The following is a 16,141-nucleotide window of genomic DNA, read 5'->3' on the forward strand; positions in this document are numbered from 1 at the left end:
TACAGGATAAAATCCTGGGATCTGGCATAAGAATAACCAGGGAAGGGGGAGATTATGCTGAAGAGAGAATTGCATTCAGCTGTTGTTTCAGTTTTCAATATGGGGCCAGCCAAAAGGCACTGGAGCGAACAGGCTTTGCTTCTCTCTTTCCTTAGATTACACTCACCACCATCGGCTATGGGGACAAGTATCCACAGACCTGGAATGGGCGTCTCCTGGCTGCAACTTTCACCCTCATTGGGGTCTCCTTTTTCGCCCTCCCTGCTGTAAGTAAGCACCCAAACATTACCGTGAAAACAGGACATGAATTTTTCTCTACACAGTCCCGCTTACATTCACTGAGGCTGCCATCTTGCCTATACGGCTCTCTCCAGATTTTTTTGATGATGTTGTTAACTTTGCAGACATTTAATTACTTATTGCAGCAAAAGGATTTCAGCTCAATGGACAAATCCCAGTACTGCCAGAACCCAGTGTTCAAAATTAATGAGTCAGGCCCCAGAAGGTCCTGAGGCTGCCCTATGGAGTCATGAGATTGAAAAAAAAATAAATAAAAGGACACATTTTGGGATTCATTTTGATTTGCTTTCTGGTTTTTTAACTTTTAGGATGTACATTTTTGAGCTTTTCTCTGCAATCATGAAGGTGACAAACTTATTTTTGTTTTAAATAAAATCTGAGACTCACACATAATCACATGAGTCCAGGAGCTGGGGTTTTAAGGAAAAATATCAAATATCATGAGACTTGTGATAAAATCATGACAGTTGGCAACACTGACTAAGAGGGGCAGGACACCTGAGATGCCCAGGGACTGTAGTGAGCATTGTGGCTGCTTGGTGCCTCTCAGGATTTAGTCCTCTTAATTAAAAGATTAGAACAGCTCCATCTTTTGCATAAATAAGATACCTAGGGCCAGATTCTGCGCTGGTGTAAATCAGTGTAGCCATGTTGGTTTACAGCAGCAAAGGATCTGTTCCAAGGCTTATGCATGAAAGGAGTTTTTGTAATTAATCTTTATTTATGAGAGAGAAACACAAAGGGTTTGATTGAGCAACCCTTTCCCCTTGGTGAGCACTTTCATGATTAGTTGCACCAAAGCCCTTCAAATTAGCTTTCAAGTGCCCAGCACCCAGAACTGGAGCCAGATTTTCCAGCAACCTCAGCTCCCATTTCAACTCCTCAGTTAGAACCAGACTTTCCAAAAGCTCTCAGCTCCCACAAACTGAAAGTTTTTTTTTAAATGTGCCGAGCTCTCTTGAAAACCTGGTCCCAATTGTGGGGGCTGCACATTTATGAAAGTTTGGTCCTGTGTTTGGTTTCTTGTTTCCTGCCACCAAACATGGCATTTCAAGGAGGAAGAAAACAACCACATAATACTGAAGACTATTTGGGCTTACATCTGTGTAGACTGGAACTGATCACAGAAAAACAACTAAGTAACAATGGCATAATATGTTCCATTCTACTTCCGTGCATCTCTGTCTTCTGGCTACACATACTCCTTTGAATCAGCATAGAGAGACAACACGAGAGAGACACACTTGTATATTCGTACTTCATGCAATCACTGGCTTCCTTAGATATGATTGAATAAAGTGCATGGTGGGAATTATAGGACAGGATAAATTTTATGGATTGTGTGCTGCAAAATAAATAAAAATATTTGGGCAATGGAAACCGTTGGCCTTCGTTTTGTCCCCAAATAGTCACAATCCAGTGATAGTGCCATTTCTTGCTCCTGGGCCACTGGAGAGATTTTATTAAGCTACCACAATCATTTTTGCAAAGGTTGGGAGTTCATTGCGGAAAACTCCTTTTTTCTTGATGGAACTGCAGCACTGGGTGAACAGTTTACACTTTATTGCAACACCTGAGAGAAGTAAAACATTTACCCCAGACTCCATATCGCACAGTCATAGCATTTGACAATGGGTGGAAATTATTAGCTTAGGGAGAGGGGAAGTACAAGATGATCTCAATGGGACAGAAAATGAGAAGAGAACAAATCAGAGGAGAGAGCGAGCTGTCAGTAGGGCTGTTACAAACACAACCTTTTAGAGCAAATTGTCTCTTTCTTTCTACCAGGGCATTTTAGGTTCTGGCTTTGCCCTGAAGGTTCAAGAACAGCATCGGCAAAAGCACTTTGAGAAGAGGCGAAACCCTGCAGCTGGCCTGATTCAGGTTAGCAAGCAGTGCCCCGATCCTGAAGACAGAGATGCGCTGCATGAACTCCCCTGATGCCAGCAGCTGCTCTGTCTCAGCAGATATTCTGGCGCAGAGATGACTGTCCAGGGGTGGCTGGGATTTTTGTGTGTTACGTTTCTGTATTGGTAACAATAGCTGGCTAGGAATGAACTGACACAAAGGAGCCACATCTATCTGGACAGTTTCAGCAGAATTGCTTCTGATTAATTGTTTTTAATGAAGGGAGATCTTTTTATACTCATAGAATTGGGAGGATTCCTGAACTGCCAGACAAGGCATAGTGCAGGCAAGTGCTGTGCATGTTCTCTCCACCTAGCTCTGTCCCTGCATCTCCACCTGCCCTCCTGGAGCCTGGAAATCACACCCTGGGGGAAGTGAATATGGGTCTGCTGAGGCTGGCGCACTCATTCCACTCCTGGCCTAACCCATAGTTGACTCGACTGGCCAGGTCTTCGGTCCCTGCTCTGGCTGCTTTCCACAGCCTCAGGCAGCAACCTCCCCTAATGGGACAGCTGAAGATTCCTGCTGGCTCCACATCACCTACACATAGGGGGCAGGGAGGGGCCGTGCCATGGCTGGGGTGAAGTGACCAGAGCTCTGCCTGGCCTTCAGCTGGTGCAGTGGTCCCTATGGGGCCAATTTCCCCTTACCCCCAGCCAGTCCAGAATTGGGGAACAGAAAAATGGCTTAAAACCACCTCTTCTTCACACCCCTCAACTCAGCTGATGGTCTAGCCCCATGTCTTCAGTGTAGAAAGGCCAGTGTAAAAAAAAAAAAAGCCCACTTTGCCCCCTGCAGGTACAGATGCTGTTTCTAGGTGGAGTATTTGAAAGTCATCCTAGTGCAAAGTAAAGAGCTTCAGGTGCGCTTCCCTCTCCTTATAAGGTCTTCTTCATTGTGGGCCTTGCCTAATTCCCATCAAAATCGATGGGAGGCTTCCCATGGACTTCCTTGAGCTGTGGAACAGACCTTAACCCTCATTCTAACCAGCCTCCTAGGAATGGACACACAGAGTACATCTACATTGCGAAAATAGACCTGCGGCAGCGAGTCTCCGAGCTTGGGTCAACTGAAGGGCTTCCAGGGCTTGGGCTGCTGGTCTCAAAATAGCCATGTAGACGTTCTGGCTTGGGCTGGAGCCTGGGCTCTGAAACCCAGCAACCCTGAGCTCAAGTGTCTACACTGCAATTTTTAGCCCTGTTGTGCAAACCGTGTGAGCTCAAATCAGTTGATGCAGGCTCTCCATCTCGCTGGTGCGGGGGAGGGGTGCGGGTGTTGCAGTGTAGACGTACCCTCTATTCTTGCACTGAAGAATACCGTTAAGCCATGAAACAGTGCAAGTGAGAGGTTTTAAGAATGTTACAGGTGGGAAATGAACCTAAGGGAGCAACATCTGGGACTCAAGCAAGGAACCTTTATATTAAACTGTCTCAGACAAATTGTTTCCGATTCATTATTCTTTGAGACTCTCTGGAGGAGGAGGGAAGGTGGCATTTTGAGGCAGCTCAAATGGTGCTAGATAGCAGCCCTGAAAATAAATGCAAGGAAATCATCCACAGGATGACAGCAGATGCTGTCAGCCAGTCTGAGAGGAGAAAAGACAAAATCCAAGCAGATTTAGTTAATACATGATGCAGACAATTCAGTAATTCAGCTTGTTTTCCCCAAATTGGTTTTATGCAAAGAGAAAATTTATATGAATGTGATGCTGCAATTGGGAGCATTTTTTGATGGAAACAGATGTCTGTGCATAAGGCACTATTGTAATCTAAGTAATAGTCTGCTATTGCAGCAGGAAAGGCATAGACTGTCAGGTCTTCCAGTCTACAGAAAGACCCTGTTCTTTATCAATAAAACCCAGCAGAGCAGCAACCCAATGGGAGCTGCTGGCTCAAGGCAGAGGGTGTGATTCAGATCTCAGTCAGACTCACATAGATCAGGTGTAGCAGCGCTGTTGGAGTCGGTGGAGATGCACTAATTTAAGATCAGAATCAGACCCAAAGAGAAAAGGAGTACTTGTGGCACCTTAGAGACTAACCAGTTTATTTGAGCATGAGCTTTCGTGAGCTACAGCTCACTTCATCGGATGCATCCGATGAAGTGAGCTGTAGCTCATGAAAGCTCATGCTCAAATAAATTGGTTAGTCTCTAAGGTGCCACAAGTACTCCTTTTCTTTTTGCGAATACAGACTAACACGGCTGTTACTCTGAGACCCAAAGAGTGGATCTGTGACAGACTGAATCATGGGTTAAGGAACCAGAAAGGCTCTTCAGCTTCTAGACTGAGCTACTTGTGAGCCATGTAATCCTTTGACTTGAAAACTTTGATGTGTGTCCCAACTGAATGGATATTGACTATCAGGATGTGTTCTCTGAGAAGGGTCAGATTAAAGGGTCAGATTTTCAGAGATGCTGAGCACCAACAGCTCCCCTTGACTCAGCTGGGGTTGTAAGCATCAGTACTTCTAACAGTCAGGTTCTAAGCCTTGTTTGTGGTCCTTGCTTATGTTGTTTTTAACGTAACCAGCCACAAAGCGAGGGCAGCATTTTTGGAGGCGAGTGCCATGAGGCAGGGATAGATCTTCAATTTTAAACTGTTTACTGAGTAGCAGTGCAAATCGTTACTGTGTATTTTCATAGGCTCATCTACTGCATAGAGGTCTGGTCATCTCTTTTAGAAATTCTGGTCTGAATCAACAGAAGAACCCTTCCGTTCACAGCTGGCTAGCACTCTGGTCCTCTGATGAATCTGCTGATCATATTTCTCTTGCTGTGGATTGGCGGGTTGGGGTCGGAAGGACGATTAAAGCTGTTTTTCACTCACATGTACAGCTCCCTTCTCCTCCACAGGCTGCTTGGAGGTTCTATGCCACCAACCTCTCTCGAACTGACCTGCACTCTACCTGGGAGTACTATGAACGCACAGTCACCGTTCCCATGTACAGGTACCGACTTTAAACCCCTTCTTACAGGTTCCTGTTTCATGATGCCAATGACTCCATCCAGCCCATTCATTTTTTATATTAATTAACTACATTTTTAAAATTTGATTTGAAAAGCTTGCAAGAGCTGGTGTAGTTTTAAGTTTCTTTTTATTTTTTTTGCTTTATTTTAATGTCCATGATATTAATTTACTTTTGTGTGCGTGTTGTTGTTTTCACCTTTATTTTTCTGTATTCATTGGTAGTTGCATTGTGTTGTGACAGTTGCTACGGCAGTGTGAAGACTTCCTCCAGAGCAGCCTTGGAAAGTAGGTAAATGCATCCTTTGCCTTGCCATACAGATCTTAGTTCTGAGTTGCGTGGTCATGTCATTGTAACCAGATTCTAATGGTTCTTCTGCCTTTCAGCAAACTTCTGCTCCCATCCCTTGACTGGTCCTGACATTCTGCCAGAGTACAGCACTTTGTTCACTGCTTCCTTGAGTTGTAATTGGCATTTACAGGGTCTGCAGCCTCCTCTGATTCCACCTAGGCTGGTGGGATACAGAGAGGATGAGGTCCTGGGGCAGTGACGTTGATTTGTATTGTAATGGTTCTCAGAGTCAGAAATTAAACAGAGCACATGTCTCTCTCTGGGGGTTTGAATGAGGCAAAGCCTCCTCTTCTATATTTCTTCAAATATTGAGACCGGGCAATTGCTTGCAATAGGAGAGAAATCCTAAATGGCAACCCAAGGTAGATGTAGATGAAAAGAATAGTCACAGCTGCCGTCCCTGCAAGTGGACACTTTCTGGCAGTCATGGCACCAGGGACACACTGCTCCCAGCCTGAAATCCATGCTTGCCTTTGTGACATCAGATAACAGCATCTCTCAGGCTGATAGCAAAGACATGTCAGTAGGCAGGACTGCCACAGCGCCAGTGAGTTCTCCTGCATCGTCAAGAGGAGAGCAGCAGAAAAGTTTGTTTCCAAACAACTGGTTTGGATGCCCAGGCATCTTCCATAGCTCTTACGCCAGGGGGTATTCAGCTTATTTAAGACCTGAGGCTTGACCCATCCTATCAGATGCCTGTGGATAAGTTTGATCTCCCAGCTTTGCCGGTATCAGACCTATAGGAGCAACTGCTTGTGTATGTAACAGCTCTGCCTGCAGCCTGAACTGCCTCTGCGGCTCACCCTGGATAGGGGGGCAACCCAGGGCTGCCAAGAGCCCAGCATCTTGTGTGACTCACACATACACCTGGCAGTGCCGTCGTGCTGTCACACAGCCCATCGGGATGCCCACCCACATCGGGCAGGGCTGCAGATGCTTCTCCTGGCAGTTGGGAGCTGCTGTGGTGCCTGCTATCCAGGCAGCCTCTCTGCTGCCCCTGCTGAATCCAGGAGGAGGAGAAGGAGGAGGCAATCAGCAGGGACTGAAGGGGAGGGGCTCAAGGAGTGTCACTGTGCTCTCCCAGCTAGCCCCCACCTACCCCCCCTCACTCTCCAGGCAACTCCCAGCCTCCATCTGTCCCCAGTGAGCCCCCAGTCACTCCTCCTACAGCTGTCAGTCCTCACCTCTAATCCAGGCCTGAAGCCCACACAGCGCTCCACCCACTCCTGACCCACCCGCCAGTCCCCACACCGCCCTCTTCCCTACCCCCCCTCCAAACAGCCCTCAGCCCCCATCCTTCCCCTCACAATCCCCAGACGCTGTCACTTCCCATACAGCTCTCAGCACCTACCCACCAGCCATCCTCTATGCGGCCCCCAGCTGATCCACTGATCTTCAATCCCCAGAAAGCCAGCAGCACCCCCACCCCATGGCCAGGCAGCACGTGGGCCAGATCCCTCTCCCCGCAACTCATGTCACTTGCAATTTCTCCCAAAGGGGGAAAATTCAGATTCCAGGTGCGCTGCCCCTCCCTCCCACGAGGAGCAGCTCCATGCAAATGGGAAAGACTGAAGAGCTGCAAGAAATAAATCTGATTTGCTTGGCCGCAGGGCAGCTGCCACATTTGAGTGGCATCCGTGTCAATTCGGCATGGTTTAAATGGAATGACCTCTTGCTAGTACTAAGGCAGCACTTGAAGCTTAAATGACCCCAGTTAGAGTAGGGATAGCTGGAGAGTGGCATTCCCTTCAGGGTGGGACTTGCAGATGCACTGAAATGCCCTAGGAAATCGCCAGGATGAGGCATGATGTCCTGAAGAGACGTTCACAAAAGTAAGGATCCTTTTCAGCAGCCCCTCTCTGTCCTCTGCATGTGGCGAAACAGACTGTGCTCCCCGGCCCCCACAGGCAGGCTCGACAATATGGCAATGCCAAGATGTGGGGGTTTTACGGATTTCCCTTGATGCTAAAAATAGCAATGAGTGTCATTTTACACACCCAAGGCTTAATGTGCAATGCATCGCCAGGCAGCATTGTGCATCCCTGTCGTTTTAAAGTGCATACATGGAGCTACACAGGACGGTCTGTGATGCTGAATGAATCAACTGGGTTAGTTCCACAGTAGGTATTGACTGATGGTGCCGGCCAGTGTCTGGTCATTCTCATTGTCTGGTCATTGAGACAGCCCACGGATTTCTTATTTACCCCACTAGAGAATAGCATGGTACAGTATTGGAACAGTAGGTCTGTTACCTCTGGGAGGAACTGTCTGACAGAAGAGCTGTCTATTAGAAATCAAAATCTGTTTCTGTTCTCCCTGATTATTGGTGCGTGTTGGAATCCTAACAGACAATCAGAATATGTTTCCTTGAGTGGGTGGGCCTGTCAGAAGCCCTGCGGCCAGTCTGTTAATCCATTTTCAAAGTCCACTGGAACTCACATTACTATTATGATCAGCACGTTTTGCACGGGATCCATTCCCTATGTTTATTTCTTTTAGCTGAAGACATTTATGAACCACCTTCAGTGTTTTATTTAAAAAGCCTGTTTTCCAATAGCATTGCACTCATTCAGTGAGTCTCTCCCTCCCTTCTCCTTGCCTTTAATTGAGGTTAAATAATTCCTACTGAAGTCAGCTCTCCGCGAGGGTGAGAGCACTGGATCTGCTCCAAAGTCCGTTGTGGTCTGTGGCAGCCCAGCCATTGATTTCAGTGGGCCATGGATCAGGCCTGGAGGGTGTTTGAAAGAATAAGCCTCTGGACAGAGCCGGACATACAGTGAAACCCTTTTCAATGACTATTTGCTAAAGCAATTAGCCCGTTAAAATCGTTGCATCACGTGGCCCAAAAGCTAAAATTCAGGTGGAAAGCTAATCTGGTCAGGTAAATGAAGACCTTTTGGATGCGTTGAATTGAAATTTAGCCTATGAAAGAGTAGAGCCATCTTAAATAAAAACCGCTCAAGGATGAGTTACTCATGGTGGGAGGGGGGGGAGGGGCGGATGCAAGGCAATTAAGCTCTGTTTGAGGAACAACTGCATGACCTGTGGTCCTTGGAGGAGGTATTACCACTAGTCTTGCACAGGCTGGCCCAGAGGGTGGAGCTGGAGGTGACTAAGGGTTGGGGACATTTGAATATGTGGGTTCACTGGCCATAACACCCCTCACAAATGATGGCCATTATTCTATCCCCCGGGGCTGAAGCCCAATGCACTTTCCCTGGGTTGGGGAGGGTAGATTTTGTCTCCAATTCACGTTCCTTTCCCACCGAATTTCACCTGCATAAACCCTGATTATTGTGCTGTATGCAGGTACAGTGAATGTCACCCACAAGGTCAAAAGAAAACCATGTCACACCAATATGTTAAATGTGGCGTAAGCCACATAGTTTGGAGACAGATCTGAATGTGGAACAAGATCTGATGAACTTCCCCAAATGGCAAGTCTGCATGTCTAGGGATTTGGTTTGCACCTCGTTAATGCTTAATAGGTTTCGATTGTACTACAGCAGTGGTTCTAAAACTTTTGCACTGGTGACCCCTTTCACACAGCAAGCCTCTGAGTGTGATCCCCCTTATAAATTAAAAACACTTTTTTATATATTTAAAACCATTATAAATGCTGGATGCAAAGTGGGGTTTGGGGTGGAGGCTGACAGCTCGCGACTCCCCACGTAATAACCTCACGACCCCCTGAGGGGTCCAGACCCCCAGTTTGAGAACCCCTGTAGTGCAGTTTCTAAATGTAGCAATATTGTCATTACTATGAAGTCCCATATAACACCATATCCAGGGGAGTATGTATGATCGGGAGGTTATAGACATGGGACTGGGAGCCAGGACGGCAGAGTTCTGTTCTCAGCACTGTCACTGACTTGTGGTGTGATCTTGGAAAAGTCACTTACTGTAACTTCTTTATAACAAAATCTCCCTGACTGTAAATGGGGATAATAAACCTGGCCTCAGATGGGTGTCGGGAGTATTAATAAATGTTTGTAAACCATCAGAGATCCTCTTATTGCAGTTGCTAAATTGACGTGCCAAGGTGTGCCATTGAACCAAAATTACCGTGATATAAATGAACCACCCGCGTGCTGCTGCATAAAGTGCCCGACACACTGGATAAAACATGGTGTCAGCAGTGCTTCATTTGAGCCAGGGCTGAGCCCCGGCACCTCTAGGCTGGGCAGTTCCTAGCCCCGGCCCCTCTTGCCACGTCAGTTATTAAAGTTAAAAAAATGGCTTGTGCCCTGGCACCTCTTTCATTAGGAATTGAGCACTGAGTGCCAGTGTCACTCATGCGACGTGGTGCATCCTCTGAAATTCTCCTGGATGCTGCACAGAAACACCAGTAGCCTCTCCCAGTGAATGATTTAATGTATGGGGTTCACTCTATAATGTATCACCTCCCATGTCAATAGCCCTTGAAATCTGTCAGGCGAAGCTCAGTACAAATAGTTCCCCCCCCCATTAAAAAAAAGGAAGTGCGGGGTTAACTTTATATTCTGGCTGTAGTTTTCATCACACACAGAAGCACAGTGTCCATTCTGCCTTCTTCTACCCACTTTCCTAAGGAATTCATGTTATTCCAAATTGTTGAATGAAATAAGCAATATAAGTCACTGATGGAATGCCACATGGCCTGAAATGACACAGGACAGCCCTGCCATGGGTTACCTCTGCTGTAATCTAGCAGATGAATAAGTCTGTTTTGGAAGGGGGTATGGGGAAGTGGGTATTTCCTCCGCGTGATAAGTAAGATGTGGTGACTGGTATCTTGGCCCAAAGCTGGTAGGTTGGCATTGATGCATCTTTTTGCTCACGTTGTACTGCTTATTCCTCATTAAGTAGCTATCAGCAGGAGCCCTGTGACACGGGCTTACATGTTTTCTCAATGTTGCTCCCACAAAGAATGGATTGTTTCACACTGGAAAATTATTACGTACGCCTTGCAGGAACATCAGATTTCTCCAGAACCTCATTGCAATGACCTACTGCAGTAGAGTTAGACCCACTTCTTTTGGGAGGATATTTTATTCCCAAAGAAAATCTAAAATTGAACCCTTACACTCAAAGTATGTCAGTACCAAAGTTCAAATAAATAAAACGTGAAACATATGGATTGAATCTGCATAGAAAAGCACATTGTAATGGGCATTTATGCATGTACATACTTATACACCAAGACATCAGAAACTTTTGTGTACATTTGTAACCAGATTTGCTTAAAAGGACTCTATCCTTCATCACCACCAGTTATAACAATACCCAGCTCTCGACTACATTACTATCCCTGATGTGAATGCTCTCCCTGTGTATTGGCAGTCATAGGGTATAAATCAATGGCCACTAGAGATATGCTTATGGTATGGAATTAGTGTAGATCTTCTGAACCTCATTCTTGGACACGTTGAACCCAGGAGCTATGCTTCTGGAGAGATACCTCATTAGTTAGCATTTCAGAGTGAGGAGCTCATGTGATTCTAGGAGGAGGCCCCAGCTGACAGAACCTCCGAGTGTAATGATTCCCCCAGGGAATGTCTGCAAAAGGTTGCTTGGAGGTTTCTACATTTTCCCTTCAATCTCTTTTGCCCACCTTTGTTTTTTGAGCAAACTCTAGACTAGCCATTATTGAAGTGCGATACGGATCTGCAGCAATTTGTAGTCCTACTGAGGTTGGGAAAGCTGGAGCCAATTCAGATTTGCCAGCCACCTGTAAGCCCGGTTCACATTACATCTGCTCATTGAAATACAGGTAGCTCACATGCTAATTTTCTTTCTTCTGTTTCTTTTCTCCCTCCTTCCACCCCTTTTGCTGTTTTTCTTTCTCTGGCCCCTTTTGTTTTCTTTGGTGAAAACACTTGAAAAGCTCGCAAACGCAAACGTATGGTGCCTCCAGGTATGAAGTGCATGTGAATCTGAAACCATGTGTTATGTCACTCCTTCTTTGTCTGGGACCGTAACATGCTAAGCCTGTAATACAACCAAAACCCTGTTTTTTTAAAAAAAAGCTCCAAAATCAACCTCCCCGCTCAACTGTCTGTAGGCTAATTCCATGCATCTTCATCAATAGTCTAGCTGGTGATTTGTACAAGCATTGGGAAACTGTACATCTAAGTGGCAATGTCAGGAAGGAGAACAGGAGATTTCTCAGTGAGCTTGGTTTTCTAAGCAGAAGTTATGAACATCTTCAGATTCATAGGATAGTTAATAAGAAAACTCCCCGTTCTCTTCTGCCCTTTTCTCATCCTTTTTTTCGTATTTCCATCTCTCAACTTTTCCTCTCCTTCATCCCTTTTTTCTCCTCTCCAGCCCTCTCTTATCCCAATCCACTCTTTGTTGTAGCAGCTGTGGCCATTAGCTACCAGTGAAGATACGTTAAACAGAAATGGCTGGTTTTGACCTCACCTGAAAGCCTGTGCTAGCTTTCGAAGGGGCAGTTTAACCTCAATAAGGTTTATGAGAGTTATTGGCAATTCAGTAGTTGGCACTTTCCCTCTGGGTCAGAGCTAGAGCTGAGCCAACTGTTTGCAATGAATAATTCATTCAGTCAGTCTAACCTTTTGGGGTCTTTCAGGTTGAAAGGATCTATATGTATAATACATGTAAAAGATTTATTATGAATAAATATTATCTCAGTGGCTACTAAAAATGGATTTTCAAATCACAGGGATATGTTAGACATGAAGGAAATCCCAAAGGAAAGTAAATACTTATTTTAAGAAGGAGAACAGTGATCACCCATTTGCTGCTTTGCATTTCAAAATTGCAGGCCTGATCCTGTTCTCCGTTAAAGCAGTGTAAATCCACATACACTCCATTGATGTCAATCTGATTTCAGGCCTGTTTTTCCAAACCCAGTCTCAGATTTTGCAGTTGCACATTTTACAGCCACAGTGAGTTGCAGTCACATTTTTGTCCCTGCAGTTAATTTACAAGGAAAAAGCAACAATGCACTGCAGGGACAGAGTTGCGGATATACTTCACTGTGGCATAGAATGGAAGCTTGGTTTAAAAAGCAGGCCTTTACTCTGGTATAACTGAGATAAAAAACTGGCCTCTTGTTTGCAGTCCATAAAATAAAGGTATTTACAAAATTCCAGAAGTTGGAAAATTTATGAAGAGTTGTTCAGGTCAGAGCCACAAAGTCATACTTCAGAAAATAGTTAATTTTACAGGACACATACTTCACCTCAATTTTTATATTTTAGCCATTTGTGTACAGACTTACTATTCTACAATTACAAAGCAACTGCATGGTTATTTCTGTCCTGAATGCCATATAGGCTATTGACTTCATTGGAATAAGGATCAGGTCCCAGATAGTCTCTGCAAAATTGTTATGTACGGCAGCTAAAATGGGATTTAGGTAAGAAAACCCTATGCAAGTTACTGGGCCCAAACTTCCCCCAGCCTCAAATTGGCCTTCAATTTTTGTGTGTGCACATTTGCCTACCCTGACAACAGTGCCCCCAGTAACCATATTTAAGTGCAGAATGAGTTTATGCATTTTTGCAAGCAGAATCAGTTGTATATGCAAACATGGGCATGCAAAAATCAGGGACTGCAGCTGAAAATTCATATGCATTCAAAATTCATATGCATACAATGCCAGATCCTCAGCTGGTGTAAATCAGCATAGCTCCATTGACGCCAACAAAGATCTGGCCCATAAGGCCCAATTCTGCAAGCCTTACACACATGAGTAATTCTATTGAAGTCAATGGGACTGCTTGTGTGAGTAAAAGCTGTAAGACGGGGTTCCTCATTATCAGTTTTGTGGTGTCTCGGTCCATAAAGACAAAACCACAATGCAAAGGAGGGTTCATTGCGAGTGTGGGCACTTGGTTCTTCTCAGAGACAGGACTTGCTGCATCTTGGGCCTCTCACGGTACCATGCTGCCCACCCAGCTCTGACATCCACTCCTTCTCATCGCTTTGTTGTTCCGTCTTCCTCCCTCACTCCCTGGGGCTGCATTATGGAATAATGACTATCGGTTGTGTGTGTGTGCATGTGCGTGTGCGTGCACACTGCCCCGTTGTTTTCCCCCTGTTGTGGTTTGTGATGGTATCATATTTTTTTTGCGGAGGGCTTTGAGGCATGAGAACCCCACGGCCCCGGCTCTGTTATGCTTGAATATTTGTGCTCCCAGCCACAGTAATTTTGTGCTCCTTTTGCCATGGGCGGGAAATGCCTGATGTTAGTGTTGTGTTTCTTGTGATGTATCAACAAGAGCAGGGCGGTCAATTTAACGAGAGAGAGAGGAGATGATTCACTTCTGGAGCCACAGTACAAACCAATAGAGCCTGTGCAGCGAGCAGGAAATTCTAACCCGTTGCTGTGCTGGGTAGCGTGAGCTGTGTATAGTACTGTGCCTTGGTGCGTGCATCCTCTTGCCTTGCTGGTCTTGAAACATGCACCCTTCAAGCAAGTGAAACGAATGCTGGGACGAGAGAGAGAAAATCTCAGGTTCTTTTCCACATCCTAGCGCCAAACACGACAACACCCTACTTCGCACACAGTTCTCTTCCACCCGTGCACATTCAAGGTACTTCTATACTGCAGCTGTGAGGGTGCCTCCCAGCCTGGGGGGACAGACCCACTCTCGCTCAGCTTGCACTAAAAATAGCAATGTGGACTTTGCGGCCCTGCCGGCAGTACGGCCTAGCAGCCAGAGTACAAGCCCGCCTGACCCTCTGGGACCATACTTGGTTGGCTAGCTTGGGCCATCGCCCAGGCCACAACGGCCACTCAGCTATTTTTAGCATGCTAGCTTGAGCAGAGCTAGTGCGTGTCTGTCTAGCTGAGCTGGGAGGCATACTCCCACCTGCTGTGTAGATGTACCCTTAGAGGCACAAAGATGTCAAGATCCAACAGTTTGGAACGAAACTCAGCAAAACCTGAGCCCTCCATTTCCCTTCATCTGAGGCGTATGAAGACATAAAAGCCACAGTGTACCTCACTGGCAGAGCAGCTCAGTAACTGGTTCCTGAACTGGTATGATAGCTAGAGAGGAGGCCGAGCGGCAGTGCTCGCATCTAGGTTTTGGGTTCAGCATGTTCAGGTTTGCTCCTGTCTCCAGTGATGATCGCCAGAAGACTAGTCAACCTTCCTTCTTTTGCTCCCCAAACACACAGACTCCACCATTAAAATGTAGCATCTGCATTTGCAAACTCCCTTTCGTTCCTTTGGCTTCAGTGCTGCATTCAGCTGCTGGCGTTTGGAAGCCACATGGCTGAACCTGTTCTACGGAGAGGCAGTCATTTTCAGCATCATGTGAGCCTAATGCGTTTGTTCCCGTGGTCGGAGCAAGTGACTGGGAGCCAACAGAAAGATCTTGGGACCTAGCTCTGATTGAGTTACTGACTTGCTGGGTCACTCTGGACAGGCCATTTGGACTCCTGGTTTGCTCACCTTAGTGCAGAAAAGCTGGACCATCACCAGATGTTTTACTGGAGATGAAGAAAGTAATCCACAAAAAGGAATTAGGTGCACAACTGCTAGTAAAAATCAATGGCATTTTGTGCTTGATTTTGTGCACACATCTGCTCAGATAATGCCTTGCAAGGAATCTACAAAAAACAGCCAGTGGCCCTGAATGAACATAATGATGAAGTGCTTCATGCATCACTCCACTGCAGTGAGATCAGGGTCTCCCTGGTAGGATCATTAATTCATCAGGATGGCTGGCTTCAATATGTGTTATCCTTTAGGTGGAAACAAAACTCTGGCTGAGAGATGTAAGAGGAATGTGGCTGTACTGCTCTGGAAAGAAGCCAGGCCAAATTTTGAGGCCCTATTTTTGTCAACCTCTTTAGGAACTTTTTGATCACCTCCATTTTGGGCACACAAAAACCCAACCATTACATTCACTGAATGGATAATTGTGCTTTTAAATGTGAGTTTTGTACATGCAGCACACGTGCTCTTGTAATCGTGTGTTCAGTTAAGCAAGACCACTGAAAATGTTTCCCTTATAATTTAAAGCTGCTGAAGAACACTGTCCATAATTATGCCCTGCTTTGTTCCGAGATTGACTGAGCAGGTGCATAAGAAACTGGACCAGTGTCTATGACCAGTGTGATAGCTTATCTGGGACGGACAGGTGCAATCATATTATCTGGGACGGACAGGTTCAATCCATAGGGAACATCTAAGTTCGGGAATGCTTCTTGCCCTGTAATGACTAGATATCAGTACTGCGACTGCTGACAGCTAATGCGGAATCTCCTTTACTTGAAGTGTAGAGCCCAGTTTTAGATCTGAACGGCTGGGTCATAGCTGAGCAAAGAGATCCTGCCCATACAGGAGACACCTCATGGTTCTCGCTCTTTTCGCCAGGAGTCTGGATGCGTCACAGAAGTGGTCATCTGACAGAACATGGTGAGGGAAAGAGCAGCTTGCTTCGATGCTCTGCCCTCCTTAGTTGCTAACTGTGCACTGAGATTCCGACGTTAAGGACTGCCCTCCCTGCATGCTGTGAGTGGCACATTTGTAAGGAACCCAGACAGCTGCCATGTAGGAGGTGCTGTGTATGTTGAGAAGGAGGAGGCAGCAGTCCAGGATGGGTGACTCTCCTTTGAATGAGCATAAATTCCTTGATGTGCTGCCTTGGGATGCC

General features: G+C 45.9%; 1 protein-coding gene across 15 annotated transcripts in view; it reads left to right on the forward strand.

The window, feature by feature from the left end:
- KCNQ2 (potassium voltage-gated channel subfamily Q member 2) overlaps window positions 1–16,141 on the forward strand; it is a 121,427-nt gene that overhangs the window by 59,256 nt on the left and 46,030 nt on the right. For 10 of the 15 annotated variants that reach the window (XM_074969509.1, XM_074969508.1, XM_074969511.1 and 7 more), the window contains exons 6-9: window positions 156–266; window positions 2,089–2,184; window positions 5,059–5,153; window positions 11,389–11,418. In XM_074969509.1, the coding sequence (XP_074825610.1) occupies window positions 156–266; window positions 2,089–2,184; window positions 5,059–5,153; window positions 11,389–11,418 (332 nt within the window). The remainder of the gene's footprint in view (window positions 1–155; window positions 267–2,088; window positions 2,185–5,058; window positions 5,154–11,388; window positions 11,419–16,141) is intronic. The other 5 variants (XM_074969510.1, XM_074969513.1, XM_074969517.1 and 2 more) reach the window with 1 other exon arrangement.

The sequence above is a fragment of the Natator depressus genome, chromosome 13 (genome assembly GCF_965152275.1).
Source record: "Natator depressus isolate rNatDep1 chromosome 13, rNatDep2.hap1, whole genome shotgun sequence".
NCBI lineage: Eukaryota > Metazoa > Chordata > Testudines > Cheloniidae > Natator > Natator depressus.